This window comes from Strigops habroptila, chromosome 15 (assembly GCF_004027225.2).
Source record: "Strigops habroptila isolate Jane chromosome 15, bStrHab1.2.pri, whole genome shotgun sequence".
Lineage (NCBI taxonomy): Eukaryota > Metazoa > Chordata > Aves > Psittaciformes > Psittacidae > Strigops > Strigops habroptila.
The window spans coordinates 10,918,912-10,945,954 of record NC_044291.2 but is presented as its reverse complement, the minus strand read 5'-3'; the positions used below and the strand labels follow the sequence as shown (position 1 = coordinate 10,945,954).

The window sequence follows — 27,043 nt, the reverse complement described above, 5'->3', positions numbered from 1 at the left end:
CACATTTCTGCGATTAAGCAACATGGAACTGACCAATCTTACAGAAAATTCAAACAAAGTCACTCCTGATTAAGCAGGAGATGTTTCACACAAACAACACCTGGGAAGTGACCTCAGCTGACAGCAGGGGTACGGGGCTGAGTTCAACTTTGGTTTTAACATAAAAATACAGCAGTCAAACAATGCCAGTATCTGACTTTGTATCCTCCCATCTTGACTTAACAGGGATGGACTAAACCACCTGGCTGGGCAGGAGTTAGGCACCTCCGGGAGATGCCTAAACCTGCAGTGGGTGGTAGCTACACTGCTGGCAAGTGCTATCTGCCAGGAGAAACCTGTTGATTTGCAGCTCTCCCAACACAGAGCAATGCCCCAAGAGAGCCCTGTGCAGTAAATACTGCACCAAATGCAAGACCTGCTCCTGACCTCAGGAGAAACATTGCTGGAAAGCCACAAAGCTTAGACAGCCCCAACAGATAGGATAGTTTATCCTACCCACGGGCCACCCAAAAGAAGCATTACTGATGAACTGAGAGGAATCTTCAAGACCTTCCTGAAAAGTCATAGAATCCCAGACTGGGTTTTGGTTGGAGAGACCATAAAGCTCAGCCAGTTCCAACCCCCTGCCACGAGCAGGGACACCTTCCACTAGACCAGGTTGCTCCAAACCCCTGTGTCCAGCCTGGCCCTGAGCACTGCCAGGGATGGGGCAGCCACAGCTTCTCTGGGCACCCTGTGCTAGCACCTCACCACCCTCACAGGGAAGAACTTCCTGATACCTGATCTAAATATTCCCCCAGGATTCCCAAAGATTTGAGCAGGAGTGAGATACCTCTGTGTGCTCGCACATGGGTCTGGAAACAGTTGTAATACTTGTATTTCTTCCCACATATTCCACACTCATAAGACCCTGAAAAACAAGACAGAAAAGTATACATCACCATATTAATCAGGAAAAACAGCCTCTCCACATACTTATCCATAAACTGGGGACAAAAGAATGCAGTTTGCAGCAAAGTAATTTTTGGAAGGTTCATGGAGATACATGCAGGAAATCACTATCCCAGACTCAATTCTTTCTTCAGCTTTATTTAAGATTCCTTGGCATATTACCCTGAACTCACATTTTCACTCTATCTTTTTAACTTTGCTGACATGAAAAGGGCCACTCTCAAAATAGCCCGATTTATAATTTTATAATAATGACTAATATTTCCTATGGACAGAAATAACCTTGAATTACTTTTCAGTAAGTTCCTCGTATATGGTAAAAAAAGCTTTTCAACTGAAAAAAGAAGGCAAAATGTTATCTTGAGGCAAAGAGTCTTCAAAATTCCTCAAGAAATGCACAATGTACAAATTTCTCAAGAAACCCACAGAGATTTGGTAAATATCCACCCAGAGGAAACCAAAGAGATACAAATAGAACTTTTGACCTTTTTAAGGAAAAGCACATGACCACAGTAGTCTCTCTTCTCAATTTGTGTCTCTAATTCCAGAAAACACACATCTGCAAACAGTCATTTCAAATGAAACCAGAGAAACATTGCTGGGAGAATCATTTGTAATGATGAAATTATGCAACGAATTTACCCTCTTCTGTTTATTGGACAGGCAGACAGAAATTTCCTTAGATTTGTTATTAAAGTTGATTCAACCTTTTTCCTCCCCAATCCAACTTGGTGAACAGGCTAGAAATTCACCTTCCAAGCCCTCACTTGCAACATGTGTTGTGTTTCTTAGCTGCCTACCAGCAGCTAAGTAACTGTGACCCTACCTGTGCTCTTCAGTAGGGTGAGAGGAGCATTTAGGGAACAGGAGGTGGGAGAAAGAAGGGCTGAATCTTATTTTGTGAGAATGTAGCATTTCGTAGAATCCCAGACTGGTTTGGGTTGGAAGGGACCTTAAAGCTCATCCAGTTCCAAGCCCCTGCCACGGGAGGGACACCTTCCACTAGAGCAGGTTGCTCCAAGCCCCTGTGTCCAACCTGGCCTTCAACACTGCCAGGGATGGGGCAGCCACAGCTTCTCGGGGCACCCTGTGCCAGCGCCTCAGCACCCTCACAGGGAAGAGCTTCTGCCTAAGATCTCATCTCAATCTCCCCTCTGGCAGGTTAAAGCCATTCCCCTTGTCCTGTCCCTAAAGGCCCTTGACTAAAGCCCCTCTCCAGCTTTCTTGTAGCCCCTTTAGGTGGCCTCTCATTTTCACGGATGTTTCCTCACGCAACCTTGAAACAATCTTTTCCTGAGCATGCAAAACAGTAAAACTCAGGACGAGCCACAAACAGGAACATTCACACATACATCCAAATAAATATTCCCAAACATCATTTTATAGCAATACTTACCCAGTGCTACTTAAAGTGAGCTCTTTCCAGGAACAAACCCAACCAAGCTCTTTGAACACGCTGTACCCACGTTCTGTTTTTCCCTTCCCATGCCCTATTGCTTACAGCTTGGGAAGAAAACAACCTTCCTCCCACTTTGTAACAGTGATGAACTCCCTGTCCATCACTGTTAGCTCCACTTAGAAGTGTCTTTTGAGCTTGGGAGGCTACTATGTCTTTGATGCCGAACAAGGCAATTCGCCACAGTCTGATACACAAGAGTACACATCTGAAAAAGTACTCTAAGGTACTGATCCGACAGTCAGATGACTATGTCTGACCTGCTCCATAGCCTTTTGATTATCATACCTAGTTGTATATTACATAGAGATCACCGAATCACAGAATGGTTTGGGTTGGAAGGGACCTTCAAAGCTCATCCAGTTCTAACCTCCCTGCAATGATCTAGTTGAAGATGTCCCTGCTTAGGTTGCCCAGAACCACATCCAGCCTGGCCTTGAGTATCTCCAGGGATGGCACATCTATACACAGATATACATATATATATATAGTCATCACCCTGGTCACTCCAGACAGGCTTTTCTAAGTGAAAAGCCAGCAGCATTTGCAAGCCTCAATTTTCCATGCTCAAGGACCGATTATATTCATTGCCAACCTCCAAAATTCTTTCCTGAAAGCTATTACAGCTGGAGCCCCAGAGCAGCATGACCAGAAGACGAGTGCACTGACCATCACTTGGGCCCTACCAACCTATGTAACAGCAGAGGTTCAGCTGTACCAACAGCCAAATGCGACTGACACCCACCCATACCCCAACACAGGGCCACATGCACTGGGAAAACACACAGAACACAGTGAGGGGCTCTAGGTTGAACTTTTTTCCCCTCTTCTTCTTATATTTCTTCTTCCTCTGGAGATAGTCTATAGCACATTAATGCATCTGGTTGTGCAGAAGGTCTTCAAGAACAGCACAATGTGTACAAGCCATCGTGTAGTGCCTTTCCTCTCCAATATGAAATCAAACCAGCACTGCAGCCCTCATGCAAGAGGCTGTGCCTGGAAAGCAAGGGCAGGAGCCAAAGGCAGGAGAGGAACCAGCTGGTGCCACAGCCAGTGCTTTTGCATGGATGTCCTCAAGCACCCAGGTCTCAAGTGGAACCCAGGAAGGCTGGAGCCATCTTCTTTGATGGGGATACCTCTACCCATCTCCTGTGTGGGGACAGCAGAGCCCTGCCCCAGGACAGCAAGTTTGTGGAGGGTGCAAGAAAGGAGCATTATGGATCTCAAGTCCTACAAGCACCAAGAAACAACAGCCACAACTATGTACTAAGCCCACCACAATTTGGGGGGCAAAGGCACAGATCCTCATATTAGAGGAAGAATAATAATTTGTCACAATAAATGTGTTATTAGAGTGGAGGAAAAATGGAATGGGAAGAAGAAAAGACATCGCTATCTGTTAAAGCCTTACAAAGAACATGCCTGTGTTGCCTTGGACACTGCCACTGTGGTCATGGTTTATCTTGGATTTGTCCACACCAGGATGTGTCATGCAGGTTAAAGCTGTTTCTAGTAGGATGGGAGATGGGGAAGGGTTTTGGTTAGTTGGTGTATTCAGTTTTGCCAGGCTTTTCTCAAGTCTCGCAGGTGGAATTTGGGCAACACACCCATTGCATCCAGAGCTTTCTCTTGCTCCCTGGTTAGACTTTCACACCCTTCCATCACATACCGGACATGTATCTCAATGCATGGTCAAAAATCCAGGTCCCTGAATATCGATTTCGTGTATATCCAACGGGAGAGCCACGTTCCACTGCTTTTCCATCTAAATTGTGCAAAAAGAAATCAGAAAAAAGCCCTTAAAGCGGATGCATTTCCAAAGAATAATGATGCCTGAAGCCTATTAAGTTGCCAAGACCCATCTGTCCCTGTGGCTTGCTAACAAGATGTCAGAGGTCACACGGAAGTTAAGGCTTCTGCAGCACTATTTTACTTGGTGTAACTCGGGAGACTCCAAAGTGCTCTTGAATTACCTATGCTGAGCAGCACAGCAACCGAGACATCAGCATCACGGCATGAATCAAGCACATGCATGTCAGATTGAAAATCTCAAAGCAGAAGGATTCACTCTTCACTTTGTCTCAGAAACATCTCAGATTTAATGCATTGTTTGAAAAATCCTCTCCAAAATGTTTCTCATAAAGCACAGACCAGATTGAGAGCTTAAATAGTCTTGTATAAAACTTCTCCTGATCAACTTGCAGATAACTCGGTCTTCCGAAACACATATATTGACCTGATGGTATGCCCAACATAAGAAAATTATCCCCATCAGCCAAACAGTCTCTCCCCTTTCTCTTGATTTATAACGCAAGTGTCATTTGCTTTTCCTCTCCTTTCTAGACAGCTTCATGGTGCACTCTTCTGCCTTTCTACCCTGACACCCTGCCCTGAGAAATGTTGACCACAGAATCATAGAATGGTTTGGGTTGGAAAGGACCTTAAAGCTCATCCAGTCCCAACCCCCTGCCATGGGCAGGGACACCTTCCACTAGAGCAGGTTGCTCCAAGCCCCTGTGTCCAATCTGGCCTTGAACACTGCCACGGATGGGGCAGCCACAGCTTCTCTGGGCACCCTGTGCCAGCGCCTCAGCACCCTCACAGGGAAGAGCTTCTGCCTCAGAGCTCATCTCAATCTCCCCTCGGGCAGGTTAAAGCCATTCCCCTTGTCCTGTCCCTACAGGCCCTTGCCAAAAGCCCCTCTCCCACTACCAGAAGACTGTTACAAGGTCTTCCCGGAGCCTTCTCTTTTCCAGACTGAAGGAGCCTGGATGTGTTGGAGCTCTCCGAATGACCCTGGCCCAAGGCCAGCACGTCAACCCAGCAAGAAAAAAAGAAGAGAACAGTGCACGTTGCATCTCTGAGCTGTGCAAGGCAAGAAACACACCACCGATGAGGCAGGGAGGCCCGGTGGTTCTGCGGGGGGTGCCAGCTGGGGGACGGGAACCAGCATGGATCCACGCTGGCGGTACCAGTCTGCTGCTGGCTGACCCAGGCTTGAAGCCAATCTCTCCGCTGGCTTTCTTTGCTTGGGATGCGCAAAGGGGGACACCACGGGACTTGCAAAGCTTCTGTAGAAAAGCAGCTGAAAGGAAAATGGTCCAAAGCCACAAATATCAGCACCGGCTCTTTGGGGAGGGACCGCAGCCACTGCCACCACCCATCCTTTTTCACTCCATCCACTTTCAAGCATCATGGAGTTTGGGCTGCTCCAAAGGGATGGAAACAGAGCCTGGAGTAGCCCAAAGTGCAGGGAGAGACACATGAACGTGTAACTGAACAGGAGGCAGCACACACAAGGCCTGATCTGATGAAAACACTACAAGCAAATAGCAGCAGCTGAGCTGGGAAACCCTGTTACAAACTGCTCCAAGAAACAACTGAAAATATAAATACAGCCCGCTCCTGCAGGAGATGTGTGACTCAGAGCAGAGACATAAATCTTCTACAGCATATTTCAGCCAGCTCCCGAAGCTGAGCCCCGCAGGAAGCTGGCTGGCTCTCACTTGGAGCCACATGTGCCCTGAAGCCTCAGCACTGTAGCCCCAGCTCAGACAACACATCCCCCACTTAACCGACCATCCCCAGCACACCATGGAAGGAGACAGTCTAGGGGTCAGCACTTCCATGGGAAGGAGAGGGATTCATTTCCTCCTGATTCACCACTTCATGCTGCATCATGAATTACTATAACAAATAACTGCTTTCGACACCTCCCATCTCAGCCTCCCTGATGAAGGCGAATAAAATCCTAGCAAAGCCCTGGCTTTCTGCATGGCTGAAGTGATTTAGATACAAGGCTACCAGAACACATCACGGGAAAGGCTTCAGGGAGGAAAACTCCTGGAAGTACCAGTGAGCAGCAGCAGAGAGCTTGAAGCCTTTGCTCTGGAGGCAGGAGGCATCAGTGTCTTCTGTTGGGAACTTGGGCTGCTCCAGAGCAGCAGCCAGAATCGCCAACGGAGCAGCAGGGATGGGACACTTCCTGTGTGAGTTACACAGACGTGTGTAGCCATGGATAGTGCCAGGCCATGGTTTCTGCAAGGGGATGAAGGGGACCAGAAAAATTGACTGGGAGCCAGTTCAAGAAACCACAAGGAACTGATATCTGGGCACCACAGTCGGTCCACACAGAGCCCAGTATTGGGTGGCCAAACAGGCAAGTTATTCAGAGCCACTTCCCCAACAGAGTGAATGGTGGATGAATGGGGGCACTTGCAGGGCTCTTTTCAAAAAGGAATCCATCAACTGCCAATTGCCTCAGGACCAAGTTGCCCTTAAAGAAACCCAGGGCGAGTCTCTAAAACAACAAATATGATGCACGTTTCATGTGAAAAGGCCCTTCCCAACAGAAGCTCTCCAGTTTACTTTCTACAGCTTTCAACCACCACTTGTTAACCAGTACACAGCTTTCCATCCCACTTCCCATGGTGTCTGTATGTTGAACTGTGTCCACCCTCACGCCAGCCTGTCCCCAACGTTCTCCATAGGTACATGTTGATGTAGGTCCAAGTCATACAACAGCAAAAGCCCACTCCCCACTTTGCACAACAATATAGTCAACCTTAGCAGGAAACTACTGTTCCCGGAGGACATCATCTGCAGCCCAGCTGCTGCTGCCTAGCCAGAAGCCATGGGAAGAGGGAGTCCAACGCAGCAGATGGCCAACCTGCAGATGCTTTCATCAAGGGCTGGTGACCATGGCTGAAGGAAAAGCTCCTATTGCTTCCCATCAATGGTCACATCCCCACTCTTCCCTCCCAGGGCACGAGAGACGCCTCTGCATTTCAGGGATGCCCATGCCGTGATCATCCTCTCAAGAGCTCTGGAGACTCAAGAATTCTGAATACACACAGAATAATTCCTCCAAATTCTAAGATCTTTAATTCAGAAACAGTTTCAGACTTCTCAGGTTTTCCCCAGATGTTTTTACCTGCACAAACAGCAGTGACCTCCCACCCTGCTGTTCTTAGTGGCTGTCCTACTGCGGAACCGAACAATAATGCTCCCAAGACATTCACCAGCTACCAACACCTCCAGGGTTTCTTTCCAACAGCTACCAACACCTCCAGGGTTTCTTTCCAACAGCATGGGCAATGCTAAAGCAAAAACCAGGAGGAAACCTAACATCAATACCTCTTTTCTCTCCCCCTGCAAGATAAACCAACCCCAACAGCAACACTGGGCAGCTCAAATAAGCTTTCTCTTGAGTCCCTTGAAGGAAACATGGTCCAAGTGCTCTTTTTTCTTCTTACCAGCAGCTGCCCGTGGCTCTCAGAGTCACTGCTGGGACCTGCTCCATGTCAGAACCAACAGAGGAGTCCCTTTAGCAAGAGTGGTGCCTCTCCAGGACCCCTGGAGCAGGAGGACAGCATGGTCTGATGTTCACAGAAAAAAAAACCACAAAAAGCTTCTTTTCATCACAGTTTGAGGTGCGGTGGGGACAGGAATTACTGTTTTGGACCTGGCACACTACAGACACCCAAAAGTCAAAATTATTCCCTCAAATTTACTAGTGAACAGAAAAACAAACAACCTGTAAAACCTGGGTTTGAGCTAAATCTAATTATTTACAGAAAGCGTCCACAAAGCAACTGTCCTCCAAACATTTCAACTGTTTCTCAGGCTTCCCTCCTGTTCCTCCTCATCTACCACCTCATCCCGCCCAACACACCTACTACCAGCCTTGGGTTCACCACGAATTTTGCACGTAACTGCTGGGCAAGACATTTAAGAGGTAATAAGCTTTTTCTTACAGTTACCCTGATCTTGGTTGAGCCTTTAGAGGTGACCAGATACAAACAGAGAGCAGAAGTTATAGAAGATCAGTAATCCTGAGGCAGGAAACTGTGACTGATGTGCACCTTGGCTATGGTCCCTCCAGCAGAGCTGAGCTTCAGGAACAGCTCTCCAGAGCCTCGATCTTCTCCCCACACCACGGACTCAAGAGGACCAACTGATGGGGTGCATCACCCCACTGCTTACCGAGCGTCTGCTGGTTGCGGACCCCACCTATGACCACGCAGATCTCTGCGGGCACATCTCCCGGCCCATCTTTTATGTTCTTCTTGGAATCTTTGGTGTCATCCTGCCAGATCACCTCTTCGATATAGTCATCTGGTACCTCTGTTTTCACTTTCACCTCAGTCATCATTCCAGCCTCTTCACTGGGTGAGGACTGAGATGTCACCGACTCGGAGCCCTCCGCTTTCGGGCTCCGCGGGCTCCTCTTCAAACACTCCCTGAATGGGGGGAAAAGAGGAGAAAACATGAATCCTCAGTGTCAAGCGATCACTTTCTCATCACTAGGACCTAATTAAAGGCACTTTTATTTAATGCAGTTTATTTAAAATAAGTATAGGTAGGTGTGTCTGTCATATGTGGTAAGTCATTAAATCTAACCAGACAAAAGTAATAAAACCACTTGCTAGTAAAGAAAATAACCTTATCCTCACAAAGAACAGCAGTAGCCAGACACAGATTGGACCATGAAACAAGAGCACAGAATTCCACCAGTTCCTTGCAGGCCAGAAGCACAACTCCACCAGTCCTGACATCACGAAATATGCCAAGACTAGTTCATACATGCAAAAGAAAAGCCATATTCTCCTGACATCTTTAATTTGGAGCTATCTTCACCTGTATGCACTCCTCCACAAGCTCATCTACACTTGTGTTCCCACTTTTAACCCTTCAAAGCAACCCAGCATCCTATGGTATTGGTATAACCTTATTTAACACACACAGTGATGATCAAAAGGGATCATCTGCAGTATAATGATATTTAAGGAGACTATCACATTATGGACAGATACAAGTATCAAAGATGACAAGAGAAATCATGATGGATGGGGAAAGGCAGATAGAAGAAAGGAGGGGGTCAGTGTATTTAGAAACAGATTAAGGAAACAGCACGTTTTCATCTTGGAAAGAAAAAGCTGGAAATTCATGGGAGAAATCAATCTAAATAAATAAATACTCAAAACTCCTTAAAAAAGGAAGGAAACTGGACACCCCAAAGCAGCAAAACATGAACAAGTACTATGGTGGCAAAAGGCAGAGGGAGTTTGAGCACAACAGACAAGGACTAGGTAATAAGTCAGTGTAGCTCCTTTTCCAAACGCACCATCCCACCACTCATCGCGGGCTCCCTGTTTTTAATATTGTTTATTAAAAAATTCCTATGTGCAGTGAAAGATAAAATAACTGCTGGTTCAGTCTGTGCAGAAATCTGAAGAACTAAATATATAATAGCTGAGACTATCCAGAAAGAGAGATTTTAAAGACACTGACATATTTAGAGTCATGGAAACACTGAGAACAGCCGAAGGTGTTTGAAAACGTTTTAAGCACAAGTAATAGGCAAAATAAAGCAGAAAATAGGCTGAACTTATGGATGAGAGTCGTTGGACCATGCAATAGTGAAAGAGAAGGAAATCCCATTGCTTGGAACATCGTAGAAAGTCAGAACAAGGTACGAATTAAAATGTTAGAAAACTAACACCTGCAACGGCTTCTGACACTTGGTTATGGGGCTGGTAGAGAAATCAAAATGCTGCAACTGGAAGTGCCCAGTAGGTAACCCTGGGAGGATGGAGATGAGAGGAGAGATGAAGGAAGAGAACAATCTTCTACAGTAATTACTACACAACCTCCTACACAGAAATGTAGTTCCTATTTCAAAATGGGTCAGTCACATCACATCACCACATATTTTATTATTCATCCCTTCATTCCCATTATGGAATGAAATGTACAATTAATAGCCCCTAAACAGAGAGCATTAGCCTTGACCTGCCTTCCCAATCTTTCCCATTCTCCTCATACTTACTCCAATCCCCTGCCATGCTCCCAAAATCATACAAGGCTTTTTCAAGTGAGAAAGATGAATTAATATAAAGAAAATGTGATTGAAACCAGACAGTCTTTATGGCAATATTACTGGATATCCAAAAGGTCCATCAATCTCACCCAACAGCTGTATGGCTCAGCATCCATTCTGAAGCCAAATGCAGGCAACAGCCAGGAGCTCAAGTACAAACCACTCAGCAATCAGAAAAGGGTGGGATTAATTGCAAATCAATTGAACCAACAAGGTGTGAAATGCAAAACACTGATAAAGGCAGCAAAAGCAATAGTGGTGGTGGGGAAACATTTCTCCCCTTTGATGACAATCAAGCCAGTACAATTCCCACTGGTAGGCAGGAAGGTGAACAGCTCTGCACCTCAAGTGAAGGCAGAATGGACGGTTCAGAAACCTGTACTTGCCAATCCTGGACAAAGCAACATAAAAATCAATGCAGGAGCCAAGCGATGTGGAATTAAAAGCTTATACAACTAGCAGTGATGTTAAGGATACAGCTTTCTGAGGAGATTATAAATTGCGTAAGGACACAGGAGACCTTCTGAGGGCACCCAGCTTCGCATCATGTCACCTTCAGACTAAAAACAAATCAGCAGAACATGGCATGAAGTGAACAACAGGCCATGAGCTGCAGGGCAAAGCGCTGGCGTCAAGGTGTATCACTCCTGAGTGGGGGCACTTCCACAGGGCTCCTGAAATGGTTGATGAGGGACAGATTTATTACTATTCTGGAATGAAATTTAACATCACTGGTGCTAAAAATGATGGGTGACCCATGGAGGGGTGGAGAGCAATGACTGTGCAAGGGACACCGACACCGGTGGATCCATCACTCCATAAGCTGGCTCTGCCCAAGATGAGCAGTTGTAGGATAGTCAAATGTGTCCAGGGACATGGGTTCACCCACAAACAGCACCCACAGTGCTCAGCCATGATGCCAAGCTGGCAGGTTGTGCTGCAGCCACCCAGAGCCACACTCTGACCTACAGGACTAAGGCAATTTTCAGATACACATGCCTGAGACGGAACAAGTTGGTGATTTTCTCCCTGTATGAAGTCATGGTGAAACCATTCCCAGTGAGACAGACTTGTTCTTAAAAGGTGATTAGAAGAACTGGAGTTGGCTCAAAAAAGAGGCACTGAAATGGTTCAAGACTGGGAAAAGATACTTTATGACTTTGTGAGACCAAACAACTTCAACCTGTTTCTCATGCCAAAAGGAAGACTGAGAAGTTATTTGATTGCAGCATATTATCATCTTCATGGGGAGAAAATACCATCTTTCCTTCTTTTGGCAGGGAAGAACAGTGTACAAGCTCAGCGCTGGAAGCTGGAACCAGTTGAAATGAGGCATAAAACATTAGCACGGATGGTGGTCCATTGGAACGATGATTTTCCAAAGGATGTGCTCAGGGAGAACAAATCTCTCCAAGTCATCAAACTCACATTATCTGCCTGGGCCCAGGTTACTGGGCTCAGTGCGGATGTGCACTGGTCAGACTTGGCGGCCTGAAGCTGTAGGAGTATATAAATGTCAGACTAGACCAACAGACCCTCAAGAACTTTGCTCTTCACACACGCTGACTCTGGATCCCTCTCTGCCAAGAAAGTAACATCCTGGCTGAGCTGCCTGCTCCTGGGTGGGACCTAACCTGCAAATATGAACTGAAAGCAACACTATTCCTCTGCCGTTGCCCCGTATGTCATAAGCCTCAGCAGGTACTTGGTGTACATTTTGGACAGCAGCCCCAAATACATTCGCAACTGTCTTTTGCACCATTTTACAGCATAGAAGCCCTGAAAGGAGCTTGCCGAGCCTCTCAAAAACAAAGTAAGCAAAACCATTAAAATAAAACAGCACCACTGGAGTTTTACAATACTTTTGCAATGTACAGAGCCCTCCTCTGTCTTCAGATACCTTCTAGGACAGATAAAGGCAGCAGATGTACCTGGGATACAGAACAGGTACAGATGTACCCACTGTGAGGTGAACCCGCAGCACTGCCACTGAGCACCGAGGCCAGCACCATGTGATTTGTTGTCCAGATTATATGTATCTATATATTCTATTGTATGTATCTATAAAAATACAGCTATATATAGAGATAAGTTGTGTTTGTCTGCACACACATATATCTACAGGGGCTGACAATTGTGTCTCGGTACATACCCTCCTAGCAGCCAGCTCCTGCCCCCTTCTGCCACAGCACATCCCCTGCTGACACCCCGAGGTGCTGGCGTTTTATTGCATGAGCCACATCCCATCTCCCTGGCACCCATCCTGTGCCAGCCAAAATGCAGGAATGTCATCCCTGAATGCAAGCTTTGCTTTGCTATTGACCTGCACCAGGCCAGAATCAGTCCCACACCACCTGAGAGCAGTTCTGATGACCTTTTTCGTGTCCCTCACTGTTTCACTGAAGAAGGAAGAGCTGTTCTCACATCACTTTCACCATTCCATATCTTACAGAGATTTTCCAGCCACTGGCCAATGTCAAGCTTTAGCTAAACTTCAACTGCAGACTCCCTCCAGCTCAACGGCCAGAGGAACACTATGGCTTTCCAGAACACCTTAAAATCAACATAATCAAACAATAACACAGTCCCATCCCTCCTTCTTTCTCCTCTGGACATGCTCTGCAGGGGACAGAGGAGCCAGGAGGCTCTGATTGCTTCATATGATGCACAAGACAGGCATTACCAGCTCCTGCTCAGCAGGTGAAGGCAATGGACCCCTCCTACCTTCCCTGCACCTGGATACCATCTTCTCGCCTCCATCATTACAGCCTCCAAAGTGCTCCTGTGGCTAGAACAAAACTAGGATCGGTCCAGGCTTCCTGCCTCTGAAGCTCAGCTGCTGAGGTGATGGGTGTGATTGTCCCCAGGGTGCAGGGGACTGAAGGAACAATCCTCATGGGACAGCAGAGTCTGAAGCTCCTGGTTTGGCTGGGGAAACAATACTAACACCATGGAGCAAAACGGGAAAGAAAAGGAAATTACCACACTGGAAGAGTTCAGATAGGATGGAGAGGGGTACATGCACAGCCACAGCAGAAGGTTCCACTTAGCATCACAGACTGGTTTGGGTTGGAAGGGACCTTAAAGCTCATCATCACCCTCACAGCGAAGAACTTCTTCCTAATATCTCTAAATCCTCTGTCACTTTAAAGCCATTCCCCCTTGTCCTGTCACTACTTGCTCTTATAAAAGAGCTTATAGAAGACAGAATGCTCTCTCCATCAAGCATGGCATCAAGCCAGAAGGGATCATATGCATTGACCCAAGAGAGGTGACCATCATTTCTTTAGCAGCCCTTTGGTCCTTGGATGTTGTATCCCTTGCAATCCCATGACACTGCACTTGCTCAGTGTTGTGCTACATTTTGCCTCCCCGGCTTCTCAGCAGTGCAAAGAGCTTCCAACTAGAGATGAAGATAAAGCAGCAGCAGATCCAGAACATGCACACAGGAGCTAAGTGAGAACCTACCATGAGTCAGATCCCGTCCTGGGCACCTGCAGCCATCGCTCTCATGGTGGCTCTGAACATGAGTCCCCAGCCTCATGCCATCACTTTCCTGCTTGAAACAATGGAATTTTAAGTGTTCAAGTGTGGCCTTCTTGGGATCAGCTGCAGTTCCCTCAACAGGTCCAACCTGCGTTTAACACCCATGGCATGATGTTCCCTGGAAAGAGGATATTCTTCAAACAAAGCACTGTTTGCACAGGACAAAAGGTCCTCAGAGAAACATGTGCACTGGTACATCTGGCTTAAACCCTGCCTCCTTCCACAGGGTGCATCTAACAACTTCTCCATGTCTTTGAGCTTTCTTTGGGAATACCAACCTCTTTTACTGTTTAATATCTTCTTGTTACTGAGTTGTGGAGCTTGGCAATCCAAGAGGCTCTTCCTTACTGAGGAGATCACACACTGCTCACACTGTCCCTCAACAGCGTGCCTGGCTGCGCTGCAGGTGAGGTGCTGTTTCATCTGCCAGGACAGACTCTATGGATTTTAAACATTAAAGATGCAAACAAACATTGCACTTGCATGTCTCACTTCTGTGACTAAGTAGGCCACATAGCCAATTACTGTATTACCAGCTCTGCCATCTCACAATGCTCATTTCAACACAGCTGCCTCCTTTGATCATCAGACTTTCATCTTTCGATGATGTTACGGCCACTTTCATGTCAAATACAAGCATGTGAAGGCAGAAGAGATTTAAGGAGGCCTCGATGAAGACTCATCGTGGGGAACTGGAAAAGCAGAGGTAAAATGAGCTCCTGGACCCATTTAGGTACAGCTTCCCTTGGTCCTACACCCATGACAGTTCATGAATGCCCGAGGCTTTAGCACTGATGCAGCAAAATAATACGAACAAATGACCATGCCAGAAGTACAATTTTGGCTGTAAAGCTGGGTAGGCTGGATGATGCCTCACAAGCATCAATGCAGGGAGCAATACAGGAAGCTCTTCCAGATGGAAGGACAGAAAGGAAACTGCCCTCTGCACGGTGACACTCCACCATGAAGCTAGTGGCCACCTTCCAGCCAGTCCGCTGTGGAAGGAGAAAAAGAGGAGAAGGAGGTGCAAGCTGAGGAGCTGCAATATGGTGCTGTTTTCATCCTCGGAGAGAGCTTCGTTCTGGCTGGGATAAGCGGAACTGGCAACAACTGAAAGCAAATGGGCCCCGTCAGCTGCTGCAGCCAGAAGAAACTCACATTTGCAGTTTGCTTTTTCTGATCTGGAGTAGCATCCTCATAAATAATGAAAGTGACTAAAAGCTACTTAAAAAACACACACACTCCTCCCTTCTGAAAGAATGAGAAAAAAACCCAATTAGAAAAGGACATTTCTTCCAGCTAGGAATAATTTGTCATGTAATTCTCTGAAGACAGCAACAGAAACACGCGTGCTCCGAGCTCCCTTTTGAGTGATCTGTGGTTGCGTATGGACTCAGATGGCTTCTAATGAGGCTATTTTTACAGCATACATCCTGCCGAGCTTCTGGGGAGGGGCAAAGTGAGATCAGTGGAGAACCAGTCTCCAGTGTCAGCTGCTGTGTTTTCTCCTCAAAAGGAGAGGAAAAGGAAACAAAGGTGGAGGAGGACACCCCGCTCTGAACCAACACCTACAAAGCTCTTCCGCTCCAGCAGCAAATGTGGAGCATCTTCAGGTTTTTCCTGGACACCACTCAAGCAGGAAGAACCAGAGACACATCACTAGTGCCTCAGTGATATCAATGATGGTGATACCCAGCTCACCCTTGGCAGAGCTGTGTGCCCACTTACACCTTGAAACACACTTTCATACAGTCCTTGGCACACTCTTCTGGTCTGCAGGACCAAAGAGGTTCAGCAGAGCACAATAATGAGGACCATGCAGTGGGCACCTGAAGGAACATGCTTTGCAGAACCCACCAGGACAGCACCACCAGTATGATGTTACCACTTTTCTTCTTGAAACCAACATGCAGTTGGCTGGTCCCAGGACAAATCAAAAGGCCTCAGCTGTCAGAAAGGAAGGGAACCAAAAACGGGGGGAGGCTGAAACTGGGCTCAATTTCTAGTCGTCTGCCATGGTTTTAAAGAAACTACAGGGTTCCTGCCATGTCTGGAGCTACGGGAAGTAGAATAAACAGAACAAATATACATCGACTCTTGTTTTACATGGAGATGATACACGCAGGGACAGAAAAAGGAAGATGTACACTGAAAATCTGCTTGTCTGATAAATTAGTTGTGGTGGCCTTGAACCACCTCCCACAGCTGTTATTTGCTCCCTGGGGCAGCCCAGCTGCATGGGCACCATACAACAGGAGGAGAGAGGTGGAGCGGGCCAGGAAGCAGAGGAGCAGCTTGGTGTCCTTCATCAGGGACATCTCTAGGGACATTACCAGGCAAAAAGATTTTCAAGTTCAGGGTTAGAAGAAAGAAAGAGCTGGTTTTTATCAGTGTTACAGCTGAGCACTTTGCTGCTTTGCTTCTTCCAATACCTAAAGGGGGCTCGAATACCTAAAGGGGACTCAAGACAGCTGGACAGGGGCTTTGGACACGGCCTGTAGGGACAGGACAAGGGGAATGGCTTTAACCTGCCAGAGGGGAGATTGAGATGAGCTCTTAGGCAGAAGCTCTTCCCTGTGAGGGTGCTGAGGCGCTGGCACAGGGTGCCCAGAGAAGCTGTGGCTGCCCCATCCCTGGCAGTGTTCAAGGCCAGGTTGGACACAGGGGCTTGGAGCAACCTGCTCTAGTGGAAGGTGTCCCTACCCGTGGCAGGGGGTTGGAACTGGATGAGTTTTAAGGTCCCTTCCAACCCAAACCACTCTGTGGTTTTATGATTCTACGATTGTAGTCTCCATGCCTCCTCCTTTGGCTTTCAGATATTCCCTCACAGCCTTGAAAGCCAAAAGGACCAACCTGCTCTTCCAACTCAATGTCCTGCATCACTGCTCACAGAGAAGCTCCTCTGTCAAATCTACACCTGCAGCTTGAGCTGGTGCTTCTTATATAGGGGTGTCTTGACTTTGATGCATAAAGTGCTGGAGTAACCATCTCATTCATGGGTACCTCATCTGAGTAATTGTTTTCCACAACAGGCACTGTACTTCCAGTGTGGATTACTGCCTCTGCCATTGGTTTGCTGGAAAAAATATCCTCTTACTGGGAATCTCAGCTCCATAGAATACAGCAAACTCTTCTGTTACCTCTTGAATGAAGGAAAGCAAGCACGCTTCCTTAATATATGTTGTATACGCACTAAAATATGGCTTCTAATTCTTGACTCTTTCCAGGACATTTGGGAATGTGTCCACATTTCAAATACTGGCAGCAGGATGAAGTTTGATAACACATTGTGGCAGCAGATCCTGGTGCATGTGTCTGAAACCTAAATTTTCACTTGGTCACAGAGCTGTACAAGGAGTTCATGGTCATTCGTGTTCCCCCAGAAGATTTCAATTCTCTTCACAACTCTCACTTTCCAAGATCACATTGTGTATTCTCAAAGTGTGGGTTTAACCTCTGAAAGCAAATGTTATAGGAAAAACCTGTTCACTCATTTTCTGAAGTTATTTTAGGGAATGGGAACTCCTTCCTCCACCAGTGGGAGAGGAGTGAAGATTTCACAGAATCACAGAATGGTTTGGGTTGGAAGGGACCTTAAAGATCATCTGATTTGCTGAAGAACAGAAAGAAAAAGCTGGTCGGAGCTTCAGGGCATCTTCCTCTGCAACACGCTCTTGTGAACCTCATGATTTAAGGACTTTCAGGTCACTGCTGTGTTGCAAGTGTTAGTTCAAACATCTGTACTTGTTTTGTCCATGGTCCTACAGGCTGTATCCTTGGTCGGTTTTTGTCACAACACTGGTGGATCCACTCTTGGCGACACTGATCACTTATAAACTGACCAAGTAAGCTGAAGCTAACCAGTAGGGATGTGCAACTCTCAAAGGCTGTGAGGCCCGTGCTCCAAATCAAGATTTGGGAGACATCACACTAATTGTGCATGTAAAGAAAATTTCTGAGGCAAGAGAAGCAGCCCAAGACCCTGCCCTTATCTGGGACACACTGAAATGTTCTTCTTTCTCCCCCCAAAATAAACTGAAATCTGAGCATGAGACCACATCCTTCTGCAGGCAAAAGGGTAACAGTAATGGCCATTTAAGTTTTCCTGGAAGAAATCTCCTCAATAAATACCAACATTACTATGGAGTTCATAAATTTAGAAGGATCCAAGGGTTTTTTAGAAGAGAGATGTCTCAAGTAGGATCACCACCTGCCTCCAAGGGCAGCCAGCTCTTAACAACAGAGGCAACAGCTTTTAAAACCCCCAAAATAACTAATGCAACACTTAGTGGTACGGTGGTGTCAGTTCTAAAATCTACGGAAAACAAACAAACAAAGCAGCATAGTTAATTTTTCCAACTATTTTGGTCTAATCCACACAAACTTCCTGACAACAACCGGAATTTCATCATGCATTCGCTGCTCAGGGGATGCTCAGCAGCTCCAAATCCTTCTGAAAAGGTAAACTAAGAACCAACCCAGGCTGCCTCTCCTCTAGACATGAAACATTAAAATACAAACCAGAACAATAGTCAAGAGCCACAAAGAATTCCTAAGGTATTAGCAAAACAAATTCCTTCCAGTCCTTATTAGGAATATCTTGGGGATGGTTTGAAGAGGAAAGTCTAACCAAATATAAACCAAATTTGGCTTATCCAACAAAAAACAAACGTGCTCCATTTGCCAAAAGCTAAAAGAATTCAGTCAGATAAAAAATGTGACATACAAATGATGCAGGTTAAAAACTAAATATAAGATGATAACAGAATAGCTGCCGGCGTCTTTACATTTCCAAGCGTGGAAATGTCAACAGAGACAAAGAAATCCAGGAAAAAACAAAGAGAATAGATTAAGGGTTTATTTATATCAGTGAAAGAGCTTTGTGTTGCTTGACTAAGACATGACTGAGGGGGTGACAACTGGCTGCAAATGGCCATAGGTCCATGAGGAGCCTGCGCTGGACCATGGCACTGACCCGCCAGCGGCAGTGCAGCACAGAACGGCACAAGATGAATGGGATAAAACAAGCAACAGGAAAAGATGGACATAAAGGAGACAGGACCTTGGGACTGGGAAAACTGCCCAGCTGGGGAGCGATACAAATGAGGTGGCAGATGTCCTGCTGTGGAGATACACATGGTTTTAACATGAACAAGCTATGAGGCTCCACACCATTACCTGAACAAGCCCAAGCTGCCCACGAGAGTGACCCAAGGAAAACAATTTCCTGGTAACTCAGCTTTGCTGAAGACATTATAGCTATGACTTCTCAGTACTTTCTGGCTCCAGAAAGGGACATTTCCCACCTCACACCATCCGAAGCCCACCGAGGCTCTGGCATTTGGCAAATTGGTGGAGTCCAGAAGAGGCCATGAAGATGCTGCGAGGGCTGGAGCAGCTCTGCTCTGGAGCCAGGCTGAGAGAGCTGGGCTGGGGCAGCCTGGAGAAGAGAAGGCTCCTTAAGGGGAGACCTTAGAGCAGCTCCAGTGCCTAAAGGGGCTACAAGAAACCTGGAGAGGGGCTTTGGACAAAGGCCTGTAGGGTCAGAACAAGGGGAATGGCTTTAACCTGCCAGAGGGGAGATTGAGATGAGCTCTTAAGCAGAAGCTCTTCGCTGTGAGGGTGCTGAGGCGCTGGCACAGGGTGGCCAGAGAAGCTGTGGCTGCCCCATCCCTGCTAGTGTTCAAGGCCAGGTTGGACACAGGGGCTTAGAGCAACCTGCTCTAGTGGAAGGTGTTCCTGCCCGTGGCAGGGGGTTGGAACTGGATCAGCTTTAAGATCCCTTCCAACCCAAATCATTCCATGATTCTATGATTAAACAGAAAATATGCCAGTCCCATGAGAGCTGGGATGTGTCAAAGCACTGTCAAGTACATTTGACCCTCTTTGGGGTTTCAAGGAAACCTGCCTGGGTTTCCCACAGCTTCTGTGCTGGTCACAGTACAGAACTGACCTGTCCACTTCTCTTAAGTTGGCCAGAGGGGACTTTTGGGGAATTTTGTGCTGGTTGGTTTGTTTGGGGTTTGGATGGCTGGTGAGAACCCTTCAGAGAGCACCATGGCTGTTAAATACCTTGCCTTATTATTAAGAATGTTCTCTCTTCTGACACAGGATGAGTGTGAAGCTCTTCACACTCTGGGACTGAAAATCCCACGGGTGACTTTTCAAAGGAAGGCAAAACAATTCAAATCATTTTGCTTCTTGGAAATGCTCAGCCCTTGGCCTGTCCCTCTGTAGGGTGCAGAGCCCTCTCCCAAGGTTCAGAGGACCACAGCTTCCAGCCTGGGCACACACAGAGGCTGTCCTCCTGGAATAGTGGGGCCTGGTGAGTACCAGTCAGCTGGAAGAGGAGCTGGTGGAAGAGGAACAGACCCTCCCCTGGGTTACATGAGCTTCTAGGGACGACATGTCTGCAAATGCAAGCAGTGCGCGGAGGAAAGAGAAAGATGCCAGCAGTGAGGATGGAGAAGGGTGAACTGAGAAGGAGCAAAGTAGCTGCAACCACTTCTCAATACCCTCTCCTGCAGCTGGAAAGTCACATCTTCTAAGATAAAAGACTGAAATGACCAGACTACCTAAGCAGCATGGCTTGGTCTGGCGTACCAGGGAAAAGTGAACCATGTCAGAGCCAGACCACCTCCGTGCCCCAGCCTGAAGCATCCACTGGACACACTCCTGCCTGCACACTGCCCTGCCTCCCTCCAGGCCAGCACCTTCTGCAGGACCTCCATCTCCAAGAGACCTCCCACCCATTTCAGGATCTCTTCATGGAGACCTCAGAGCAGCCCTTCAAAATATGAAAGAGGCCTATGAGGATGCTGGACAGGGACTCTTCATTGGGGACTGTAGTGATAGGACACGGGGTGATGGGTTCAAACAGAAACAGGGGAAGTTCAGGTTAGATATGAGGAAGAAGTTCTTTACTACAAAGGTGGTGAGGTGCTGGCACAGGGTGCCCAGAGAAGCTGTGGCTGCCCCATCCCTGGCAGTGTTCAAGGCCAGGTTGGACGAGGCTTGGAGCAACCTGCTCTAGTGGAAGGTGCCTCTGGCCGTGCCAGGGGGTTGAAATTGAATGAGCTTTAAGGTCCCTTCCAACACAAACCATTCTGTGATTCTATGGTTCTCCCACAGAGCTGTTAACGCTGCAATGAAGATAAGACCTATCCGTGCCCTCGGAGCCAGCTCATAACCCCAGAAGGTCTGGGATTTCAGCTCCTCTCAGGAGCAGAGCCTGCTTTTCTGCACAGCTACATCTGTGCTGCGAGCGGGTTCCCGGCTGGTGACAGCCCTGGTGTAGACGAGGCTGAGCTTCCAGCTGGCTCCGTTCCCTCCGCAAACAGATGCAGTTCCTATATCAGGGTCTGATTTATTCAGCAGGAGTCTCGCACATTAAGTGTAGTTAAGTCTGAAAACAAATCTAATGACTTTAAAATAAATAGCCAACAGAGGACTTGAAACTCAAATTCTTCCTTCCTCTGACACCCACCATATAAACAATAATAATTATATAAAACCATGTCTAACACATGACTACACAAGACTCTGGTGACCAAGAAAAGCACACGCTGCTTGTCAGACATAATTGCACATTTGGGTTTTCAATTATTTCTTGTCAAGATCCAGAGCCCACCATCTGAATGCTGACATTAATTACTGGTAAGTAGTTAGTTTTACAACAGTGTTATGGAAACTCCCAACGACTACCCCAAGGTCTTCAGCTCCTGATGCTATTCCCACACCATGCTCTGGTCCCTCTGAGCCCTCCAGGACTGCCTCACAGACTCATAGCAGTTAAACCTGGTCCACCATGTGCAGAAGGGGCTTTAGATGAAGTTTCAAGAAACTTCCCAGTAGGCAGGAGCAAGGTCACTGATCCCCAGGCAAGGTGCTTCATCCACAAGAGCCCACATCACCTCCTGATCCCATTGTCCAGTTGTGACCCCTCTAATCCCCACACGAGCACTCGACTCTTGGCAACACGCCCCAACGCTAACTGCCCATCATGCAAGGCAAAATCCTGCCTTTTCACTGCCTTTAATTTGCTGCCTTTTAATTTTCTCGACTGTCTCTTTTTTCATTGCAAATGGAAGAAGGAAGCCTCTGATCTACCTTTTCTGGAGTGTTCAAAAACATGCACAGCTTTGTCAGGTTGTCTCTTAGTTGTCATCTCCTCCAAGGCAAACAGCCATCTCTCTTCCAGCCCCCTTAAAGGAACGGCTTTTTCTATGTTCCCAATAATTCTCTTCACTTTTTAACAGTTCCCATTAATAAGAATTAGTGAAGTACAGGAACCACACAGCACTTAATAAGGCAGGAGAATAGCGAGCACAATCTGCCACCACTAACTCTCAGCTGCATGTGCTGAACCGTGTTATTTCGAAGGCAGCAAACAACTGTGGGGGTGAGCAGATCATCAAAATCCTGTATCTTCAGAGCTTGAAACATCTACTTGAAACAGAATAAAATCAATTCAGTACAATAAGTAAATAAAAATAGGAGCGAGCCAATGCTACGGTCACCACTTTCAGACCAAGCATGCTAGAGTATGCTATGTAGAAAGTTGTCCCGGCAACCTTATTTTGCTTTTTTTTTTTGATACTGATGCAAATTAATCTTTAAAAGCTTCCTCAATAGTTTGCAATTAGTGCGAGTTTCAAGCAAGAACAACTTTGAAAAACATCCACTTGGTATCTCCAGCTACTGAAGATCTTTTGTCAAAGCCACATTTCAGCCTTCAGCCACTGACACAGCTTTCTTGAAATACTACATTTTTATTCCATTTCATTTTTCTTCAATGGCCTTGGTAATTTTCCTGGTTTTGACCATCTTCTGTGCAATCAGGTAGATGTGAGTGGATTTTGTTTCCACTTTTCTAAGAGAAAAAGGTGATGGCCAGCCCAGCACTTCTCTATGGATGTACAAAGCAGCAGCAATCATGGGATGAAGTTCTGTCACCCGGTGGGAGCTCAGTGGAATTGGGGTACCTGCTGTCAGGAAGGCCATTGCTCCAGGAGGATGCTCGGGTGCTCAGCCGAGCCCAGGAAGGGAGGACACCCCAGCAGAGGGTCAGCTCCCACACGGAGAATGCACTGACCCGCCTGCTCTGCAAAACCCTCTGGAGAGAGCTACAGAACTGAGTTCGAACTCAGAATAGGGAATTTATGGGCAGGATGAAATGCCTGGCTCCTTTCTCCTTGACCACTCATCCTCCCAGCACTTAGTTCAGGCTAATTCCCAGCATCCTGAGTGAGAACTGCTGAGCCACCCCAAACTTGAGACAAGAGTTTTCCTCTCCATAAGATACCCTACATTGGCGCTGCTCCCTGCTGCTGAGCCCAACCCAGCAGGCACCATTCAATATCGGCAGCGCTGCTGTACCACAAAGCTGCATGTAATGAGGTATATTTCACCCTCTAATGCTGAGCGGTGGTGCCAGAACAACAGGCAGGGACCAGGGGTGTTGTGGTGGGGAGCACCCGGTGCACATCCAGCAGCGGGAAATGAGGGGATGACCCCAAAGCAGCATTTAGGAGATTGGAAGAACAGAGCGGCCATTAACATGGGAGGATGCGTTTCACCTGAGAGATAAAATCTCCAGAGGAAACAGGAGGGTGCTCTGGCATGGGGTTAGCAGAGAGATGGTATCACAGGCAATACAAAAGGGAGGATGTGAAATGCAGCTCAAGATGTGGAGGAGGCAGGCAGCGCCAGAGGGGAGTGATGGTGCTCCCCTCTTGTCAGCTTAAAGCCATTCTCCTTGTCCTGACCCTAGAGGCCCTTGTCCAAAGCCCCGCTCCAGCTTTCCTGTAGCCCCTTTAGGCACTGGAGCTGCTCTAAGGTCTCCCCCTTAAGGAGCCTTCTCTTCTCCAGGCTGATCCAGCCCAGCTCTCTCAGCCGGGCTCCAGAGCAGAGCTGCTCCAGTCCTCACAGCATCTCTGTGGCCCTCCTCTGGACTTGCTCCAACAGCTCCATGTCCCTCTTGTGTTGCGGCCCGAGAGCTGAAAAGTCCCCTGTCTCACCAAGGCCTGCTTCATGCAGCGCTGGTGACCTGCCCAAGCAGAAGAGCAGTGCCCAGCCCTGCAGCAGCAATCAGCAAGCCACGTCTGGGTGCACCAGTGGTGGTCTTGCCTCCGTGCTGATAACACCAATGTGGGGACAGTGGCTTCTGCCACATGATCACAGCTGCTCTGCTTGTGCCACTGCAGCATTCAGGGGCTGCCCATGCTGCTGTGCCCACTAGCTGAGGAACGGGCAGGTGATGCTGATGGAGGTGATGCCAGGATGGGGCAGCCCCACATACCATGCTGGCTCTTCTCCATGGCAGCCCGAATTGGCTCTGGTTTTCTCTTGTCTGTTGTCCCCCATTCATGCTGATGTAACCCACAAATGTGCCTTAGGTGCTCGGTGGTCCTCCCAACAAGCTGTGCATCGTTTCACCACGTGATGGCACCTCCCTGACTTCTCTACCCTCTTCTCCAACTCGCACGGATGTTTCCATGCTGCAGTCTGCTCCCTTTCCCAGGCCACACACTCTCCTCTCTAATGCATCTTCAGCATTGCTCCTGTTTCCAGCCCTGGCACCTCTAACCTCCTACATCTTCACCTGTTTTTACCACAAAACCTTTTTGACCCTAGCAGTGAGTTTGCCACTTTGCTTGTGGATGGCAGACAAACAGGAATCAGCTTTGAGCACACACGGGACCAGGTAAACCCGACTGTCCCCAAAGCCATGCTTTGCTCTCGTATCCCAACACCTCCCCAGCACCGCCCAGCACATCGCTGCTCTGCAGAGAAAACCAGCTACAATGAGTTTGTGCCTGGCCAAGGAGGGAAAGCTGCCCCTTCTTCCATACTGTCACAGCTCTGGACTGACTCCACCAGAGATGGAGAAGGACCAAGAAGAACCATCTTTAGCGAATCCCAGCAACACACGGTGTCCTACAGCATCAGCAAGAGATGATGAGGCTATGGCACAGGGCAAGACCCAACCTCAGCACATCCAACGTGGGACCTGACATGTCCTGCACCCATCAGAGTGAGAAGCAGCAAAGACAACCCTTAGGAGGATCAGAAGGGGCTGGGGTGGTGGGGCACCCCTCTCCTCTCCTCCTGCATGGAGCAGGATCCCAGGTTTGCACCCACCCACCACAGCACAGCCCAAGGTCTCCAACCAAGAACCCCATCCCGTGATGGTGTTTGCACCCAGTGTTGGGCACAGGGCTGGGGGCGTCTCACCCCACCCTGCATGCAAACCACATCCTCCTGCAGCACCAAGGCTATAGCAATCCTTCATCCTTCTCACACCTACCTTGGCAGCAAAATCCAAATCTGGGTGTATGGACACTGAGCTCTACCAGCTCCAGTTCATGCCTCCCATGTGGTCACCCTTCGCCACCCGAAGTGGCGGAAACTCGCATCCGAGCAGAGCCCCATCCACCACCACATCCCACTCCAGCAGAGCAAACATCCACCTACCTGCTGGAAGAGCTCCTCCGCCCACTGCTGTTGCTCTCGTCGGCCTAAGGGGGCAAAAGACATCAAAAAATGAGGCTGCTTCGGTTCAGAAAGGCACCACCACCCTCTGAATTCTTCCTGTGAGGATGATGCACCCAAAATACCTGTTTTTTCCCCATTCCAAGTTACACACGTATCCCATGCTCAGTGCAGTGGGACATGTTGTGAGCTTAACCCCAGTACAGGGGGCTGGGGCAGGATATCAGATGCAGCCCCTCCACAGAGGTGACTTTCTGAGTGGATTCCCCCTCGTTACTCTCCTGCAGTTATTTTATGGCACTTTACTAAAGTCTAATGACACTTCCTATGCAAAAACATGCAATTGCAGGAAGGAAATAAGGCAGAAATAGACAAATCAGTGCTGTGTCCAAGCCAAGATGGACATCCAAGAGCCGATCTCATCTGAGGTAGATGGGGAAGCCCTATTGCTGCGATTAGAGGGGCCACCCCCCTTCATTAGCGAGGAATTTGCTAACTGAGTCTCCCTGAACTGTTCCAAGGGGCTGAGTAGGGAGCAACCAGGGGCTCTCCTTTTCTCCTCCTTCCCCCGGCTCTGTGCTGAGAGGCTTCCTTGGAAAGCCAATATTATTCCAAAACCAGAATTTTTATTTCTGAAATTGTGCAAATACAAGTTAAAAGATATGAGCTGCCATTTCACATTTTGTGCAAATGGCAGAACCAGGCAATTCATGTGCAGCAGGATGGGGGCCAGCCAACGATTTCGATAAAATAAACCCTTTTTTAATTTAAATGCTAATGCACTGAATTAAAATTTTAATAACTGAGGAAATTGAAAAGCAGAGCAGGAATATTGGAAATAAATCCAAGCAGAAACAGCTGAAATTAAAAATTCTGGAGAGTGGGAGGACAGCAGCGAAGCTGTCTTAGATGATTACATTTTTTTTTTCTCCTTTTTTTTTTTTTTTTCAGAATGAAGGGGGGAGGAATGAAAACCTCCTCTCTTTGCCTGGCTCTAGGGCAGTAAATCGAGAGCGCTGTGATTTATTGCTCAATTTTCCTGAGGGAAAAAGGCTTTCTTTCATGTTGAAATATTTCATAAATTTCAAGCCAGCATAAATTCTTAATTTAAAAGTTATGGAGGTCACAGTTAGTGCACTGCTGCAATTTGGGAATCTTAAAGGAATAGCAACCAAAAATTGCAATTTCATTTTCTTTTTTTTGAGTTCTTCCTGTGAAATTTTGTTCAAAGGGATTCTCCAAGTTGCACAAAGCTGAGACACATCCTGGCTGCTGAAGGCTGGAGAAATCCACTGGAAATGAAGAGATAAAAATCTAATTCAATTACAGAAAGGAATTTTTTGATGATGATTATTATTATTGTCAGCCACTTGAGGAATTTCTGTTCAAAAATTTCCTCCCTCCATTGCCTGGGAAAAGCCAGAAGGGAGGAGCTGACAATGTAATTGCTTCTGTTAGATCTCCAATCTTTTGTGAGCACTGATATGTTCATTTGTTATACAGCTGTTCAGCTACAGAAAGGATGTCAGAGCACCCATAATTCAAAGCAATCAATCAAAAATTAATGATTTGTCATGGTTACACAATGGAAAAAAAACCTCAGAAAGGAGCTTTATGGGTTCCTGCAACTGGGAGATTGCTCAAACCTTCGGGGCATTTTCTAGAAGATTAGATCTGGGTGTACCAAAAAAAAAGGGAAAAAAAAATAAAGTAGG

At 47.3% G+C, this 27,043-nt stretch overlaps 1 protein-coding gene across 10 annotated transcripts in view; it reads right to left on the bottom strand.

The window, feature by feature from the left end:
• The window catches only part of ZNF618 (zinc finger protein 618), a 95,601-nt gene extending 70,251 nt beyond the window's left edge, over positions 1-25,350 (bottom strand). For 8 of the 10 annotated variants that reach the window (XM_030506893.1, XM_030506892.1, XM_030506889.1 and 5 more), the window contains exons 1-4: positions 25,311-25,348; positions 8,393-8,649; positions 4,077-4,172; positions 833-910 (exon numbers count right to left, since the gene is read on the bottom strand). In XM_030506893.1, coding sequence (XP_030362753.1) covers positions 833-910; positions 4,077-4,172; positions 8,393-8,561 — 343 coding nt within the window. In that variant the 5' untranslated portion in view covers positions 8,562-8,649; positions 25,311-25,348. Of the gene's footprint in view, positions 1-832; positions 911-4,076; positions 4,173-8,392; positions 8,650-25,310 lie in introns of all 10 variants that reach the window. The other 2 variants (XM_030506899.1, XM_030506894.1) reach the window with 2 other exon arrangements.
• Positions 25,351-27,043: the final 1,693 nt, after the last annotated feature.